General features: G+C 47.0%; 1 protein-coding gene across 4 annotated transcripts in view; it reads right to left on the bottom strand.

The window, feature by feature from the left end:
- LOC121588417 (semaphorin-5A) overlaps positions 1 to 16,062 on the bottom strand; it is a 114,207-nt gene that overhangs the window by 64,743 nt on the left and 33,402 nt on the right. For all 4 annotated transcript variants that reach the window (XM_041906316.1, XM_041906317.1, XM_041906315.1 and 1 more), the window contains 2 exons: positions 14,795 to 14,889; positions 2,748 to 2,847 (listed from right to left, as the gene is read on the bottom strand). In XM_041906316.1, coding sequence (XP_041762250.1) covers positions 2,748 to 2,847; positions 14,795 to 14,889 — 195 coding nt within the window. The remainder of the gene's footprint in view (positions 1 to 2,747; positions 2,848 to 14,794; positions 14,890 to 16,062) is intronic.

Consider the following 16,062-nt stretch of genomic DNA (forward strand, 5'->3'; position numbering starts at 1 on the left):
GCAACGGCCAGCCGCGATTGAGGTCCAGCTCCAGCTCTCGCGTTCCCCATCTCCCACGGTACAGAGCCATAAATACGCCGTTTATTGTGACAATTATTTCAGCGTTTAATATTGAGTTAAGTGCTTGTTCGCAGCGGAGGGCAAATAATTCTCACTAAGCCCTGTCCCCGTGCAGCACCGACCGACTTCCTGCAGGAACTGCCGCATTAACTATCCACCGTACGTACGCACGCTGGCACGCACGCACGTGGTGAGAGTTGGCCCCGCGCATGACTGTAAAACGCCCGGTGGAACGTTCGAAAACATAAACGTCTTATGCCACCAGCCTGGCCACAAACCCTGGGATTGGTTTTTTGACTGGTTTGAATGTTGTTTTATTTTACCCTTGAGTGTGTGCGTGTGTGTGTGTGTGGGGGGGGGGGGATAGTTGGAGCGAGGGGAGGCAGTCGGTTTCATAATTTTATCTCATCTTTTAAGCCCTTTTCGGGTGAGGGTATTCGCGAGGCCAGTTGCAACCACGCACCGGATAAGAGGGAACGAACGAGCAAGGATATTTTAAAACAGGGCGCTGATTGCAAGAAAGGTCGCACTGGTCTCGCTTGTACTGAGTGGTTTGTGATTAAAAGTTGTTCCTATTTGCTAAAAATGTCTTTTAAATCGCAGGAAATCGAGTGGACCACCCGCCACAGCAACAAATCCATAGTTTCTCAATTATTTAAATCTTACTCCTTCCCTTCTTTAAGTTCAAGCGCAGCAATTATACTTATTACACGATAATCTCCCGAAAATATCCATTTAATAAGGTACAATTTTCAATATCTGGACCTATCTGGAGCTAGCGACAGTCAATCCCCTACAAACTATTTAAAAAAGGGCAACAAATAAGAAAGCAAACCGAAAAAACCAAACCGATTGCCAAATTTTGCAGCAAAACTGTACGCGGTTGTGCTGCTTTTGCAGGAACGGGTTTTTGGAAATTTGGAGGGAGCCAGCAATCGACCACATAAGGGATGCTTCTTTGCCTGTTTATTGTAAATTAGTTTCTCCATTATCACCTACTGGAAACTGTTGCCCGTCCCACGGACCGAACGACCGAGCGGTCCTATTTTATTATTGCATGTTTTCTTCCTCTTGCCGCTTGCTTGTGTTCCTTTTTAGGGCCTTTCGTATTGCCCCGTTTCGTCCGCGTCGTCGGTATGAGTTACGATGCCAATTATGCGAGGCACAATTTGGTAATGGCAAGTGCAAGTGCAATCCCAAAAGAAAGTGCATCCCCGTGTACACGGACAAGTTCCAGCCGATGGACGGACTTGTTGTTGTTTTTTTCTGTTTTGTGCCCCAATATGAGGTAAAAGACATTCTCTTTCTCGACCAAATTAAAGATGCATTATGGGAAGAGAATGTTTTAATTTGTACAAGTAACATAAGCTAGCAGTATTGGGAAGCTAATTTTAAATATTTTTTTATTGCACCTTTTATAACTTGTTCATTGACGATCGTTTAATTCAACTAGTCATCGAATGGATCACCAAAAAAGTTAACAACACAAAGAACTGCGACACGCTCACACATTTTTAATCAATCGAACGAAAGTGCATCATTAAAACACCGCTCGGCGTGTCGAAAGATCGGTCGGGAGAATTTCTACCGATCACAATCCCTCCCAACCCCACCAGCGCCTGGTGGACGATCTGGTGCCTCAACGCGATGCCATCGCGATGCAACATTTCTCTCCCGCGAGGGGCGCATTCCGTACCTTTTATTTTCCTCCCACGAGCCCACAAACGCTAAATAAAGCACCACCACCCGGCCCGGGGGTTGAGGAAAAGGTGAGCGGGGCTTCGTGCCTCGAGCATTCGGGAAACGAAGAAGTGCTGCGAAAGATCATTGTTCGCATCGATAATTATGACCGGAAGGTGAAATGAAAGTAATCATACGCGCGAACCAGCGACGAACCCCTTTGAATCCTGCTCCACCTCGACCATCGGCCGCGGTCAACGCGCGTGCCCCTTTTCACCCCGGTTTCATCCTACGCCCGACCGAAGGTGAGACCTTTTTCGGCCCCAGCGTCTGCGTCACTGACCGGGTCCCGGGGACGGGGATCGGGACCTTTTACTTCCCCGCCGCGTATCGCACGACCATCCGGTCCCCCATTGCACTCTCTCCATGTTCGACCGTCGCGTTACAATACGACGAGACGAGTGACGTTTCGATGAAATCGAAACCTACAATGATGACCATTAGAGATGGCTTTGCGGCATGGCGGCCGAACGTGCGCCCGCTAATGGTGTGCGGAAGGATGCACAAGCAGCAGTGGAGGAAATGGAAGTAACACAAAAACACATGCCTCTACTGCAGCAGAATGGAGCGACAGTGGCGGCTTCAGACGGCGGTGAAAGCAGCTGCGCCACTGCCGTTCGGTTTCCATCGTTCGCTTATGTGCAGGACTCCAGTTCCACCGCTGATCATTATGATATTTTCATCGTTCATTAAACGATCATGATCGGGACGACCGTGTTACGAGCGTGTTTGCGGGCAGAGATTGTTGAGCGCCTGCAGCTGCTGCAGGCTGAAATGTATAACAAAGACAACCATCGCCAGATACAAATCGCTGGAAGGTTCGCTGTTTTTTCCCATCTTTTTTCTGCCATTTGGTTGTTTCCTTGTTGTGATTTTTTCTTAATGTGTTGTTGTTTTGCGCTCTCAACACACTCCTAACGGCGAAAACAATTGGCCGTAAAGCTTACCTTGCTCCTACAATAAGCTGATCCCCGGACACGTCGATCAGCATGCGAGCGTATGACGTCACGTTTGGATCCGTAAATCGGTGAGCAGTCACAAGCAGGTCTGAAAAATAGAACAGAAAAAATGTGAGAAAGTTTGAAAATTGCACGTAAAAATAAATTAAAAATCTATCTCTTCTGTATTGAGGTATTCAGGAGACTCCATTTGTAGTCTTCTTCTATTTGGCGTAAACGTTCTACGCGGACATGCCCGGCCTGTATAGGTATTTTGAGATTTTAGTCAATCCTTGCTACGGAGGGACAGGCAATACAAGACTTGAACCCATGACGGGCATGTTATTGAGTCGTTCGAGTTTACGACTGTACCACGGGATCGCCGCCTCCATTTATTGTATCAGAGATTAATACTTATACGTCTTATTCGCATGTCACAACGAATTTATTTATTATCTTACTGCTCATGTCTTCTTACTTATCCCAATATTGCTTTATTTGGTTTTTATGGCTTACAATATTTTACTCAACAGTCAAATGTTCAGCCTTTGCAAAGGAATAGCTGCTAAAAGCGCTTCTTTTATTTAACGTCCTCCCAGTTTAAACATTGCCTTAAGCATGAAAGTAATATTGAACCCGTCTTCCTTGACGTGAACGACCGCACAAAAGCAACACACTCTTAAACCAATTATTAACCATTGTCACCATCAACCATTCATATTGGCCCGATGACAAACTGCACTTATCATCCAACCAGCAAAATCACACGTTAACGCCCCCCTGCCCGAGACGCCCGAATCGTTCCTTTTAGGGCAGTGCGCGCACTTAAGCGCAAGGCGTGTAGGAAAACAAAACCACACAAAAGTGGGGGGAACCACCGCTTTCAAGCAGTCGAAAATTGCACACTAAAAGAAATAATACAACCATCAACAGCGTCTCATCCGCATCGCGACAGATTTGCTGCTAATGGGATTCAAAACCGGGCAGAGCAGAAGAGTGTCCTGTGGATCTGTCACGACCGCAGCAACGGCTGGCGGAGACGAGCCTGTTTGCACAGAAAGCTATCGGAAGACCTTTTAGCGTGCAGTGACACACACACACAAGCGCAGTGTAATACGTCTTGCGTCAGCGGTGCACCGCGAAATGCAATAACCATAAAGATAATGCAACGGATTGTTTCTTACTATGCGAGTGTCATGTGTGTGTTTGTTTTTCTGTTTCGTTCCAGGAAAAACGTCTCTATTGCATTTACAGAATTGTATTTACAGGCTTAGTAAGGCAAGAGAGGAATAACCTTATTTTATTTTATTTTTCTTTGCGATTGGAGGAATAGAACAAAGACACTCTCTCATAATCCACGGTTTATTTTTTTTTCTTCTTAATTAAAATATCACAACAGCACACATGCGCTACAAACACCCTTTAAGACGGCGTTTTGCAAGAATCGTGAACCGTATTTAAACGCGATAAAAGGTGCCGTTTCGTTCTGCAAACCATTCCATAATACGCGACCAATAATCATCAATAACCCCTTGGCGTACCGTACGGCCACTTAATGGCTGCCGTATTACTGCCTATTCTTCTCCGACCGATCGTTCCTTTTACCACCAACCCTCGGTATTCCCCCCCCCCCCCCCAGGCACGACGAATGACCCGCTCGGTTCGGTATTGCGGCAATCGCTCCATCAAGATTGCCTCATAATCATAAACAACGTTCGACCATTAGATCATTTGTTTGTACATTGACGACTAATTATTTGCGCATGGAAAACTCGATCGGAGGCGGACAACCTTCGACAGGGATAATGCTGAGGGAGGTTTCAGTTCAACGGACGGGGCCGGTGTGGAAACCGACTTCAAGCCGAACCGTCCGAGCAGGCTAAACGGTGTAAAGTAGCGACACAGTCCGACAAGTTCCACTCGGCAAGCGGAACTGAAGCAGAACACTCTGCACCACTGAGAGCAAAAAAGGGAAATCGTTGTAACCCCCAGTGTACGATCCTATTCAGAATCTATCCGCCTTTCCGCGAGTAAGTGTCTCTTTAGAAATCGATTCCGTACATGCACGTACTACCCGACTTCGGTCGGGCATGGCCGTTGCCCCGGACAGTGTCACACAGCTCGAGTGAGCTGGAGTTGCATAAGATTTTATCAATTTATTTAAATTGTGCTTCTCGCCAATCCGTCCAGCCTGGCACGGAGTCGTTCACACACAATCTGAAGGTCCCAGCACTGTACAACGGCGACAACCACGACGGCGACGACACTCCAGGAGCGCTAGAGAACAATGGAATCGAAGGGGTCGCCCCGGTTGTGACCGTGTATAAATTATGGTACCTACACTTCCTTTGGGCTGTTTGCGAACTGCGAAAAAACGACAAAAAAACAAAACACCACAGTTCTTTACACATTTGCTGCACAAATAGCGCACGGTTTAGCCAGTGAGCATAATGTGACCGGGGCTGAAGTAGTGTGCCAGAAGTGTGCTGAATTGCTGCATGACAATGGCTTCGGTTGGTGGAAGCTGGGGGAAATACAGAATGGTAAGGAAGGGTACGGGACGGTACCGAAACGGCAGCACTGGGCAGGACGACACGATCGTGCTTGGCTGTGCCTACGGGTTCTAACCGTTCCGTGAACTATGCTTTCGAAATGCTCACTCACAACTCGTGTTGGACGGAGGCAAGAGTAGGCATAACTGGGACGAAAACTCGGGCAGCACTCGGTGGTTTACAGGGAGATCAAGCATAAGTTTATATTTATTTATTATTTGAACAAATGCATTTCAATCTTGCTTCGCTTTCCAACAAACGTTAAGACAGTTGACATACTCAATAATATTTAAAAATTTGGTGTCGTTTTAAATTATACAAATAAGCAACGATTTTAGGGTAAGAATCAGATGATTAAAACTCAGTTTAACCATAAAGTTGAAAATTAAAAACCGCCTCTACAACGATCTATGTAGGACTTTGACCATCCGTATTAGCATTAACTTAGTAAACCTGCATAAACCCGTGTGAATGATTAGGCCTGAAACTTGGTCGAGTTTAACGAAACTCAAATTCTTCGTTAAGTTGGCACTTTGATTAGTTTATAATATGAGTTTGAATTCTTCAATACATCTTTCTACTAATTTAGCGCAGTCTAACATAAAACTATAGCCAAAGTTATGCGGAAAAGCAACAAATTCAAAGACATTAAACTGATCAGTCCGATAAGACGTACTTGGCCGTTACGCGAAACGCAGAGAAAGCTATAAAATCAGAAAAGGTAGTAAAATTAATCCTATTTTTTTAATGCATCCCATTGAGCCCTAGATAACTCTTAGATTTAAAACTTCTTCAACAGCTTGTTCAACTACATCTTATGCATACAAAAAAAAGAGGCAACAACCAACCCATCTGTTCCTTTCTAATCTCGTCCCAAGAATCGCTTGCCGCGTAGAAAGCCCACCAATGTAATGCCGTCCATTTACACGCTTCCCTGCTTTGCTTCGCACAGGTACGGGTGTAATTTATGATTCGCTTTATGCAGGATATTTTAATTACGCCTGTAATTCATACACTCGTTTTAACAGTACCATATTGCACACGCTGCAGCCCGCAATACCCCCGACCGCTCGATTGCACTTACAGCACACGGCCGCGGCAAAATCTTGCACAGTGATACCCACAGCACAGTAAGGGCACGCGACATCCGAAAGCCGTCCGATGACGAATGGAAAGAGAATGTGGTGTACTGTTTCGCGAACCGAGCACAAATGGGCACGTATGCAAGCTACTAAAGGTGCCGGCTAAATGCAGCAAACAGCCTGCAAGCCTGTGCCCACATCGGTGGATGTTTGTGACGGGAGGTTTAATTGAATCTTGCAACAGAATTGAAGCATAAATGAATGAGCCCAGTGTATAGTTCTCTAAAAAACCCATGACCATAAATATCGTTCTCGTACTATTGAATAATGCTTTCGCCTTTTTGTTCCTTCTTTTAGCAAAACACAAACATTGTGACCATTTTTACGCGTCCTTGCAATATCGCATCATCGGATAAGAGCCCGGTAAACGGTTCACTATCGAAACACGATCTATAAATCACGCATTACACCGATAACACGGTCTGCTTTTAATCAAATCTACCCACCATCACTCCCACAAACCGGGAGCGATAGTGAGAAGGTGATCTACTTCATGCCGTACCGCTCAACGACAGCGCTACCACAACGACTGACAACTACCGGTCTTTGCAGCTGTTGGAGGTCACTTTCAAATGTCTTTCTGCAAAACCAGACTGTGGGCTACCTTTACGTTTTGAACGTGCGCTTACCCCCTGCTGGCCGATTGGGAAATTGCTTACGTCAAGTGCATCTATCGGTGAAAACAACCAAGGGGAGACCCCTCCCCATCAGCAAAGGACAGCGAAGAAGCTATCGATTGTGACACACGATGTGGATAAAAGCATCCAATTAACACCACCCGCGAGGCAGGAGGAGAAGCTGGAGCAGTTGTTATCGCGCGATTAGGTCTCAACGCTCGAAGAGCTCCCAATGCTCATCCGGGGCCCTGCGTAAGCGATGGTGACAAGTGTCCGGCACCGTTGTTGACCTTACAAGGAAAGGTGCAAGGTGGCTTTGGCCGCAGCACATCGCGATCCACGCCGAAGAAGTATGATCAATTTTCACTGGCATTTTCCCTGGGTTTCCCTGCTCGTAGAAGGTTTCCTAGCAGGATGTAGAAGGTTGCTACTTTCAGTCCCAGTGCCTGGTAACTGACTGCTTCGTCGAGGGAACGAAGCAGCAAAAAAAAACCTCCTGGACAGGTTCGACGTGTTCCCGATTCCACCATCACCGCCTCTTCCCAGGGAACCAGGGCCACCCTTCGACCTCTGTAAGCTGATACTTAGAAGCGGTGCGTCCTCCACATCTTCGCATCCAACGCAGGACAGCATCGGGACAGCACCGGTGCACGACGGAACCGACGGTAAGTTGCTCTAGCCGGGCAGGCCACAAAGCGAAAGACTGCCGAGCCGAAACCGACAGCCCGACCCAGACAGACAGACGCAGAGTGTGTGTGTGTGTGTGTGGTTGTCACCGTCCGTGACCAAGATGACCGTAAAAGGAACGCTCCGTTGCAGTGCCCCGGAGCCTGTCGCACAACGAACGCGCGAGTGAGGCTGGGCGCGCAAGCGAGTAAAGCGGGAGGCAAGCAACAACAACAAAAAAGAAACGGGATCAAGAAGAAACATTAACTGCAGCTCTTCTTGCACAAAAAAAACACACACACACACAAACAAGAAGGGGGAAATCGCATCAGATCAGAAGGCACACAACGAACCGCAAAAAAATCGGCATGTAGGATATCCCCAAGCAAAGCTGTCGAAGCATAAGCAACGACGAATCGATGGTACGTTGGTACGAACGCGTTAACGTCATCCAAGCAACCATAGCGAATTATGCACAGAGAGAGAGAAAGAGCAAGAGAGAGGAAAGCGACGGTCTGGAAAATGAAATAAGTTAATTAAAGTGTTGGCTTAAAGTGTGACCAAAAACCACAGCACCAACAGCAAAAAAAAACAAGCCAAACGACCAAACGAATCAGTAAACACACATCAATTCCAGCCGGCGTGCAGCAACGAACCGAAATCTCTGCCCTTCTTCCCCGCCCAAACCAAAACCCGGCTGAATCTTCCTTTATGGATAGTATGCACTCGCTCGCAGCATAAACGAAAACGAACCAAAGTGTCCTGCGTTACACCACCAAGGTCTTAAAAAACACCAAAAAGTGAACGGGGAATTCGAATTCGCACTGCCCTGCGATGGGGACGTAGAGCTGGAGGGTTAAGCTTACGATTTAATAAAGCCATCCGTGCATGCATTTTATGCACCCGCAAGGGACCGATGCTGTGGTTTACTTTGCCTGCGCGACCGGGACGCATCCTGTGGAGTGGTGCATCATCCAGCAGCAGCAGCAGCAACGTAAGCCTTATAGATTGGAATTGTTTTGTCTGGAGGTTAAAAAAACACCAAAAACAACAGCGTTAAGCCGCACCAAACCATAAGTGGTAATCGAACTCATGATGAACCAATCAGCATAAAACAATACGGCCCTCTGACATAATAATTTAAAACTGTCAAAGGTGCGCGCGGCCCCCAGGGATGAAATATTACTCACGCAAGGATCGCTGGGGCTTATTATTCGAAATGCCAAAAACAAAAAAAACAAACAGCGAAGTAAAAAGAAAACAAATGATATTCAAAAAAAGGAATCCTCATACATTCATTAACGCGAGGTTTTGTTGTGCACATTCATGATCACTGTTTCGATCAACCGGTCGCAGTTATCCTTCCTGCTTCTCGTTTTTCCATCTCAACGCGACTTCGCTAAATAAGATTGATTCGAATGGACCAGTAATTAAATCGTGTTCAATTATCATGAAAACATCTGTTATTACAACTGGACCATCCCTTTCGCCCGGTCGGTTAATCAACTGAACTCGGGGGGTTTTTCATGGAACTGCTCTCAAGGCTGATTCAGGGCTGCGTCAGTCCTTTCCCATAGCATACAGCCTGGCAGTGAAAGAATGTGTAATTTCTTTGTAATTCGTCACTTTTTTTATGACTGAGAGCACTACAGAGCAAGAGAACGAAAGCACAATCTCCAAACAGGGAAGAAAGTCAACCCAAACAACGGTTGATTGGGCGGACAGGAGTTGGCAGGCAAAGCAGTGCAGCACTATCGAGCCTCAGCAGTGAACGTTCTTTTCCCAACCTGTTCCCAGTTTAAAGGCAAACAACGCTGCAGGCAACAACCGGGCCGTGTGTTCTTGTGGTGCACAAGTTTGCGCTGCTCCTCCCTGTCAACTACTACAACCGAGACACCAAAATTGCAATTTGAGACGAGCTTTCGCGCGTGAGAAAATGGGTCATCCGCACGGCAAGGCTGGCTGACGAGAAGGAAATAAAACCGCAAACCCCGGCTGGATGCTCACTGCCACGCAACCGAGCCGCAAAACCCTTCTAAGAGCTGTGCACGGTGACGGGTTGCATCGTGCCGTTTCATCGCCTTAATAATTGATTACACATTTATGACCTTAATTTTGATAATTTAATTTTTACATCCAATCCCCAGCACTCCCTCCCCAATGCCAACCACGGTAGCAATCAACCTTTTGGCGCGGTGGAGTGAAGCTACCTCTCTCCGTTGGACGAGCAAAAGGGTTCGTCGCTTGGTGGCTCTTTTTACCTTTTTACATTCATCGCCCAGCGTATCCTCTGGGTATGGCTAAATTATGGGCTGCACTCACATGCACATTCCCGTTACATTCAAATTGCACAATGCTGGAATGGGTATGTATGTGTGCGCGGTGGGCTGAAATTATACTTGCTGTTACATTATTTCCCACCATTTACACTACCATCCCACTGTGACCGGGCCGAGTGGTTCCGGTTGAAATCATTTGTTTGGTTTAAAAATTCACTTCTGTAGACTTCTGCCGTGCTATCTGCCTCTTCATCTGTTTTCTACCATCTTCAACACACGGCATCGGGACAGTGGAAAAGTCTCGTTTTACAACTTGGGAGCGTGAAGGTGCAACAAATGGTACACCCGTGCCCCTCCAGTGCTCCTTATTGTCAAACGGCCAGTCAATCGCTGGCCCCAACCCAATGATTGGATTGCAAGATCTGTGCTCCGAAAATCACACCATTCAATACCACGCTCTGTCCGTTTGCTGTGCTGCTGCGTTCCAGTTGCTCCAGTGGCTTCTGCAGAGCTGACGGACGTACAAATTGACAGTTATACGGCCACGACGACGTGCAAAACGAAACCTGCAAACGCCAACCGTCCGGCGGGCGGGATGATCAAGATCGAGCCCCAGAAGGGTGTGCATGTATCGGTTGCTTCGGTGCTTCTTTCTCCCGCGCCCGCCCCAGTTCGGGGCCGGCTACCGAACAGAGCCTACTGTACATGGCGATCGGACCGGTACCATGCGAGACCGGTATTGGGGAGCGTACCGAACCCCGGGAAGGAAGCTGCACCGGTATGCAGTTATGCGGTCCAGTTGCTCGACCCTGTGCGGGGGGGGGGGGGGGGGGTAACGCAGTTGTCGATTGAGCAGCCAGGCCTAGTGCTAGTGCGGTGAAGGTTGCAAGTATGTTGTGTGTCCAGTGTGTGGCCCGGGAGACGGGTACATCGATTTGTTCACCGATCAGGCTCCGCAATCGGACGATAGATCAACTAGCTTCAACTCCTTGCCTCTCCACTCCTTCGAGAATGGCGACCGAGGCAAAAGCTTGATGGACATACTGACGGAAGAAAGGCCCCATCCCCACGCCCGATCTATGCCAGACGCATACGCGAAACCGTAATCTTTCGCCATAAATCAAAACAGCAGCTACGGGTACTCGCTTTGTATGGGTACCGACATCAGACATCAACATACACACGCGCACACACATGAGGCACAGAAACTGGCGGTCTCGCCACACCGCTGCAGCATTCTGTCAAATTTGCAATGAAAATTTATCGTAATTCAAAGCGTCATTAATCAAAAGACTGCACCGAGTGACGAACGACGAACTGCGGGTCAGCATAATGCGGGGGAACTGAGAAAGAAACGAAAAGAGCAAACGATCCCCGGAAGTATCCAACGGGCGGAACCTGAACGGACCCTGCTCAACCACCACCCCATTATCGTTATCATAATCGTAATAATCTGTTCCTGATGTTCGGTCAGCCTGCTCGATTCAAAGACGACATCGTACGATGCACAACGGGCCCATTGGGAAGCTTAGAGTATATCTTTAGGCGTAAATTACACCGGACACAAGGGTCGCCGCTTCGGTGCTGCACTCACCCGTAGATGACATTGACGGATAGGTGGTGATGGTGGCGCTTTCCTGTACCGGCGCAGAAAAAAAAACTGCACCCCAGATAACGATCACTACCACGAAGGATGGAAAACATTCGCTGTGGTAAGGGAAGAAACAAGCTTAAATTTCTTACCAAATCGATTTCAAATTTTGCACCACAGTTCAATGTCATGCTTGCTGCTTTCCTGTGCCAAACCTGTTCCACTGCTTCGAATAACACCGACCTGCCGAAACCGTGTACGGTTTACTTGCATTTCGAACCAAACCAGTCAAGTCAATACCGTTTACGTCAACCAACATTTCCCCTGTCCGTCGCAGGGGACTTTGGCTATATTCCAAAGTTCCGAAATGGCAATGGAAAAATCAAACCGATCACACCCAATGCTGCCGGTTTGTGACGCTGGGCAGAGGACCGGTTGCCCAAGTCCACCCAAAAGAAAGGCAAACGGCAAACTTTACCTTGAATGGTATGCAAAGACATTCCGCGTGCTAACCATCTTGCTCTCATTTCGGATGTTTCCTTCCACCGTCAACCCTAGCTTGTTGCCCCATAATGTTTGCGCTCAATCAATCACAGCGAAGCGATTGCGAATTGACTGCCGTTCCCCAGTGGGGTGTGATTTGGCGGGAAATTCCTTACAAGCTGGCTGCGACTCGAAAGTTGAGCATGGCTCGATCGTTTCCGATCGATACGATCGGAACCATCGTTGCATCGTTACACGTACCATTCATTCGAACCGAGCGAGTGTTTGTGCAACAAGTGTGCTGTTTCCTTCGCTCAACCAGACTGGTGGCAGGTTTCCGTATTTTGCCGTATCCTCGTATCCCGTTCCGCTGGTACAACGCGGCGTGTTCCCATAATCATCACCACGGCGAAGACAGCACAAGCCGTTCGGTCGGGGCACCACGCTTCCACGGACCGAATCACACCGAATGCGCACGATAACGGAGAAACAGAAACGCGCAAGGGAAGACAGGTTGCAACACTTGCCAATCTGGCCAAATGGCAATGGGACGCCAGGCGGGGCCATGGGCCTAATCAATTGGCAAAGTGTCTTAACTGAGCGGCCGATTAAAAGTGTAGCAAAGAGGCTGTGTTGTGGGCTCGGTGTTGTCCCCAAACATCTCATCCGCGCACACGACTCTCGCTCCCTCTCCGAGCGGGGAGGGGGATTGTTATGGAAATATTATACAACGCATTTATCTTAAAACGGCCATAATTGGCCTTCGGTTAGCAGCCAATGTAAACGGTTATGACGCTTTACGGTTTTACGATCCATTTTAAATTTTATGGTTTACCAAGGGGTGGACTTTTTCACCAATTTCGGGTAGCCTGCCCAACACCCCTTCGACGCTACGAAACCGCTCTCTGTGTGTGTGTGTGTGTGTGTGCATTAATTGATTCGAGGAATATTAAAAACTGCCGACACGCTTATTTCGACTTGCTGATGAGACGCGAAATTTGATGAGGCGAATCGAAAGTGAGGCAGCATAAAGACAAACAAAAACCTGTACGAGCCTTAACAGTGCCGCTGCATCCTTGAAAGACTCATCAGCAAAAATGGCCAAAATAAAGATGTCACTGACACAAAAAACTGGACAAGCGAGTGAGACACGTAGAAAGGATGCCAATTGAGGAGCGGCGCAATTTTGGAGCCGGTCTGTTTGATCTTATCACAATGCTGCTGAACACACACACACACACACACAGGAATATTTTCATAAACATTTTATGTTCTTATCAAACCATAGGTAGAGCATTGTCTGAAGATAACATACAACAACACTACACAGCGAACTTATCGTGCCTGTAGTGCAAACGCGATAAGGGAATGTTTAGTTGTAGCACAAGCTGCAAATATTATTGGCTTATACTGTTCAAACACCTCTATCCGCGTTTGCCAAAACGCAAATTCATGTCGTACAAAACAAACACTCCAACACACACATGCACCCCTTGCCCAGCCTGTACTGCCTATGCTACCTTGCTTCGCTGTCGCAAAAAATCGATGGCGTACGTGACAATTTGCATGAGAACTTTACTTTACTTTCGCAGCCATCGCCAGTGGCAGGTGATGGCGTAAACCCACCGCATAGAGATGACTGCAGCAAATCTTATCATACTCGAGCGGTGTTATCACACCTCTTTGCACCTATTCAATCCAGGAATTGCCGTACTGGTAGGCTTTTGATTCCTGGTCCACCACACTCCGGCCACCTTTCGTCTGCCGGTGTTCAAACGCTAAAGCAAACACTGCTCGCGGTGTGCAAACAGTTTCGCAAAAATGGATAGGAGTGGTGTAACGTTTGGAATGATGTTTTTCGCGATAATAGGTAACAATTGGAACATGTTAATAGTTAAATATATGTAGTTTTTATTTTCACTGAAATACCTATTATTAAAAATCATTTTAATTGATCTCCTTATTTGTTTGAGGTGAAATACATTTTATAACGTAACTATCAAAACTCTTTATATCCGCTAATCAAAAGTAAGCCAAATTTTTACAAAAAAAAAGCTCGAATCCACTCCAAACATTGTTCAAAAACTAGCCTTCTCACCAACGGAGTGCTCTGTAGGATTTTAACAACATGTGACGCATAGTCAATTTTTTAACGCTACACAGCCTCCAGGGTATGACCCCGTTCAGGGACGTGATGCTCAAAAAACCTTCACATGAGTGAAGCAAGTCGCGATGTCGTCACATGCACCCATCTAGCACATGCTAATGAATAGCACTTTCATCAAGCGAAAGTGCAGACAAAGCAGACACATATGCTCGACAAACTCGGGTAAGAATCTAAAGAATTATTCCAACCCATATTCCGTCGTGCCTCGGTGCGAGACGGTGCATAGAAACGGAACAGTGTGTAAAGAATTTCCAACGAGCCAGTACCCATCTATACACTTGGCACGGAAGACAGTACAAATACTGCATACTTTTCATTTCACACTAGCTTGCACTAGCTTCTCTTTTTCATTTCACACTAGCTTGTGCCAGCCTATTGAAAATTCTTTACAGCTGACGGCACTAATCTGCACTCACACTTCACTATTCTGCATGCTAATACGGAGCATGAAGGAACGTAAGAACAAGCATGACAATACATTTGAGCCTTGATAGAACGAAAAACCTGTCTGAAATTGGGTCGTAATTATCTCCAGTGCAGTTGCATATGCGGTACTTACCGTTGTAGGAAATAAATCTACGATCATCCTTTATGTCCTCTATCGTAGCAGCGACGACTGTGAACATCAGCATCAGCAGGCCCACTGTCGCCATTCTGTAATTGGAAAAGAAATGTAAAACAAATGTTAGTTTTCTCTTCCTTTTTCACTCATAACCATGCCATGCGTACGTTCAAGGGTGGTAAGAAAGCGAGACAATTTTGTTGAGCTAGGTCCGAAACGTGCTTATGCAACCAAGCAAACAGATCGATCAATATCAGTGCAAACCGTTGGAGCTGTTTGTCTCGTCCGGCTACCATCCACTGTCAAATACAGTGAAACGAAGCAAAACCAAGATAGAACCTAATGTAACCTGTGTCCAAAGAGCTGGCCTAAGTGTACGGCATTGATTGATCGAGAAGCAAACGCATGCCAGACACCGAGTGGACATCGATATCGGTTTGCTCAAACATCTCCGAGCAGTTAGTGTAGATCAAATAGACGCGTTGAGATGGGGTCAGTAAACTGCATGAACTGGTCTAGAAGCCGGCTTACAGCTCACGTCCGATCAAGACAGGCACATCACAACTTCTCACCACTTTCCCAGGAACTACTTGGACGCGGACTCGCTCCAAGCCACGATCATCAAACACCGGTCAATATTTGACCACGCCAACCAAACCAACAAAGCTAATAAGGTTGCTTACCTAGCGAACGAGACTCCTACGAGAACGTGATCTGGGAAATTCATGTAAGCATCCCGGCAATGATTCCGTCCATTCCAAAATCGAGCATTAGTTAAATAACGTCCCTTTTTCTAGGATAAACATTGCTTAGGTTAGGAGTCCGACTTTTTCCGAAATTTCAGAAAACCTAACCAAACGCTTCAAGCCACAGCGTACGCCGTGTTATCTGTTTGTCGTTCGTCTTCTTTCCCGTACTGGTCCTCTTCATTGCTCGTTCCCGTCCATATCACACACACACACACCCAGAACGAAAAACCCGCTGAGTGATCGGGGTTTAGTTTCGTTATCGCACCGTTTTGGCCGTAAGTAGTTTACCGCATTTGGGCCTATCGCGCCCGTCCAGTAGGCGAGTGTGTGCAATAAAGTAAAGCAACTGTCTTTTTTTTCACCTCCCGTAATCTACCGCCTCGTTATTGCCACCCAGCATTCAGACATAGGAGAAGGTTTAATCGGTTGATGGTACACCCGCTTTTGCTGAGGTGCTCCGGCTCAAGGTGAAATCCACTGCAATAACCGACACTTCAGCACACTTCACCGGGTTGC

Source organism: Anopheles merus, chromosome 2R (genome assembly GCF_017562075.2).
Source record: "Anopheles merus strain MAF chromosome 2R, AmerM5.1, whole genome shotgun sequence".
Taxonomy (NCBI): Eukaryota; Metazoa; Arthropoda; class Insecta; order Diptera; family Culicidae; genus Anopheles; species Anopheles merus.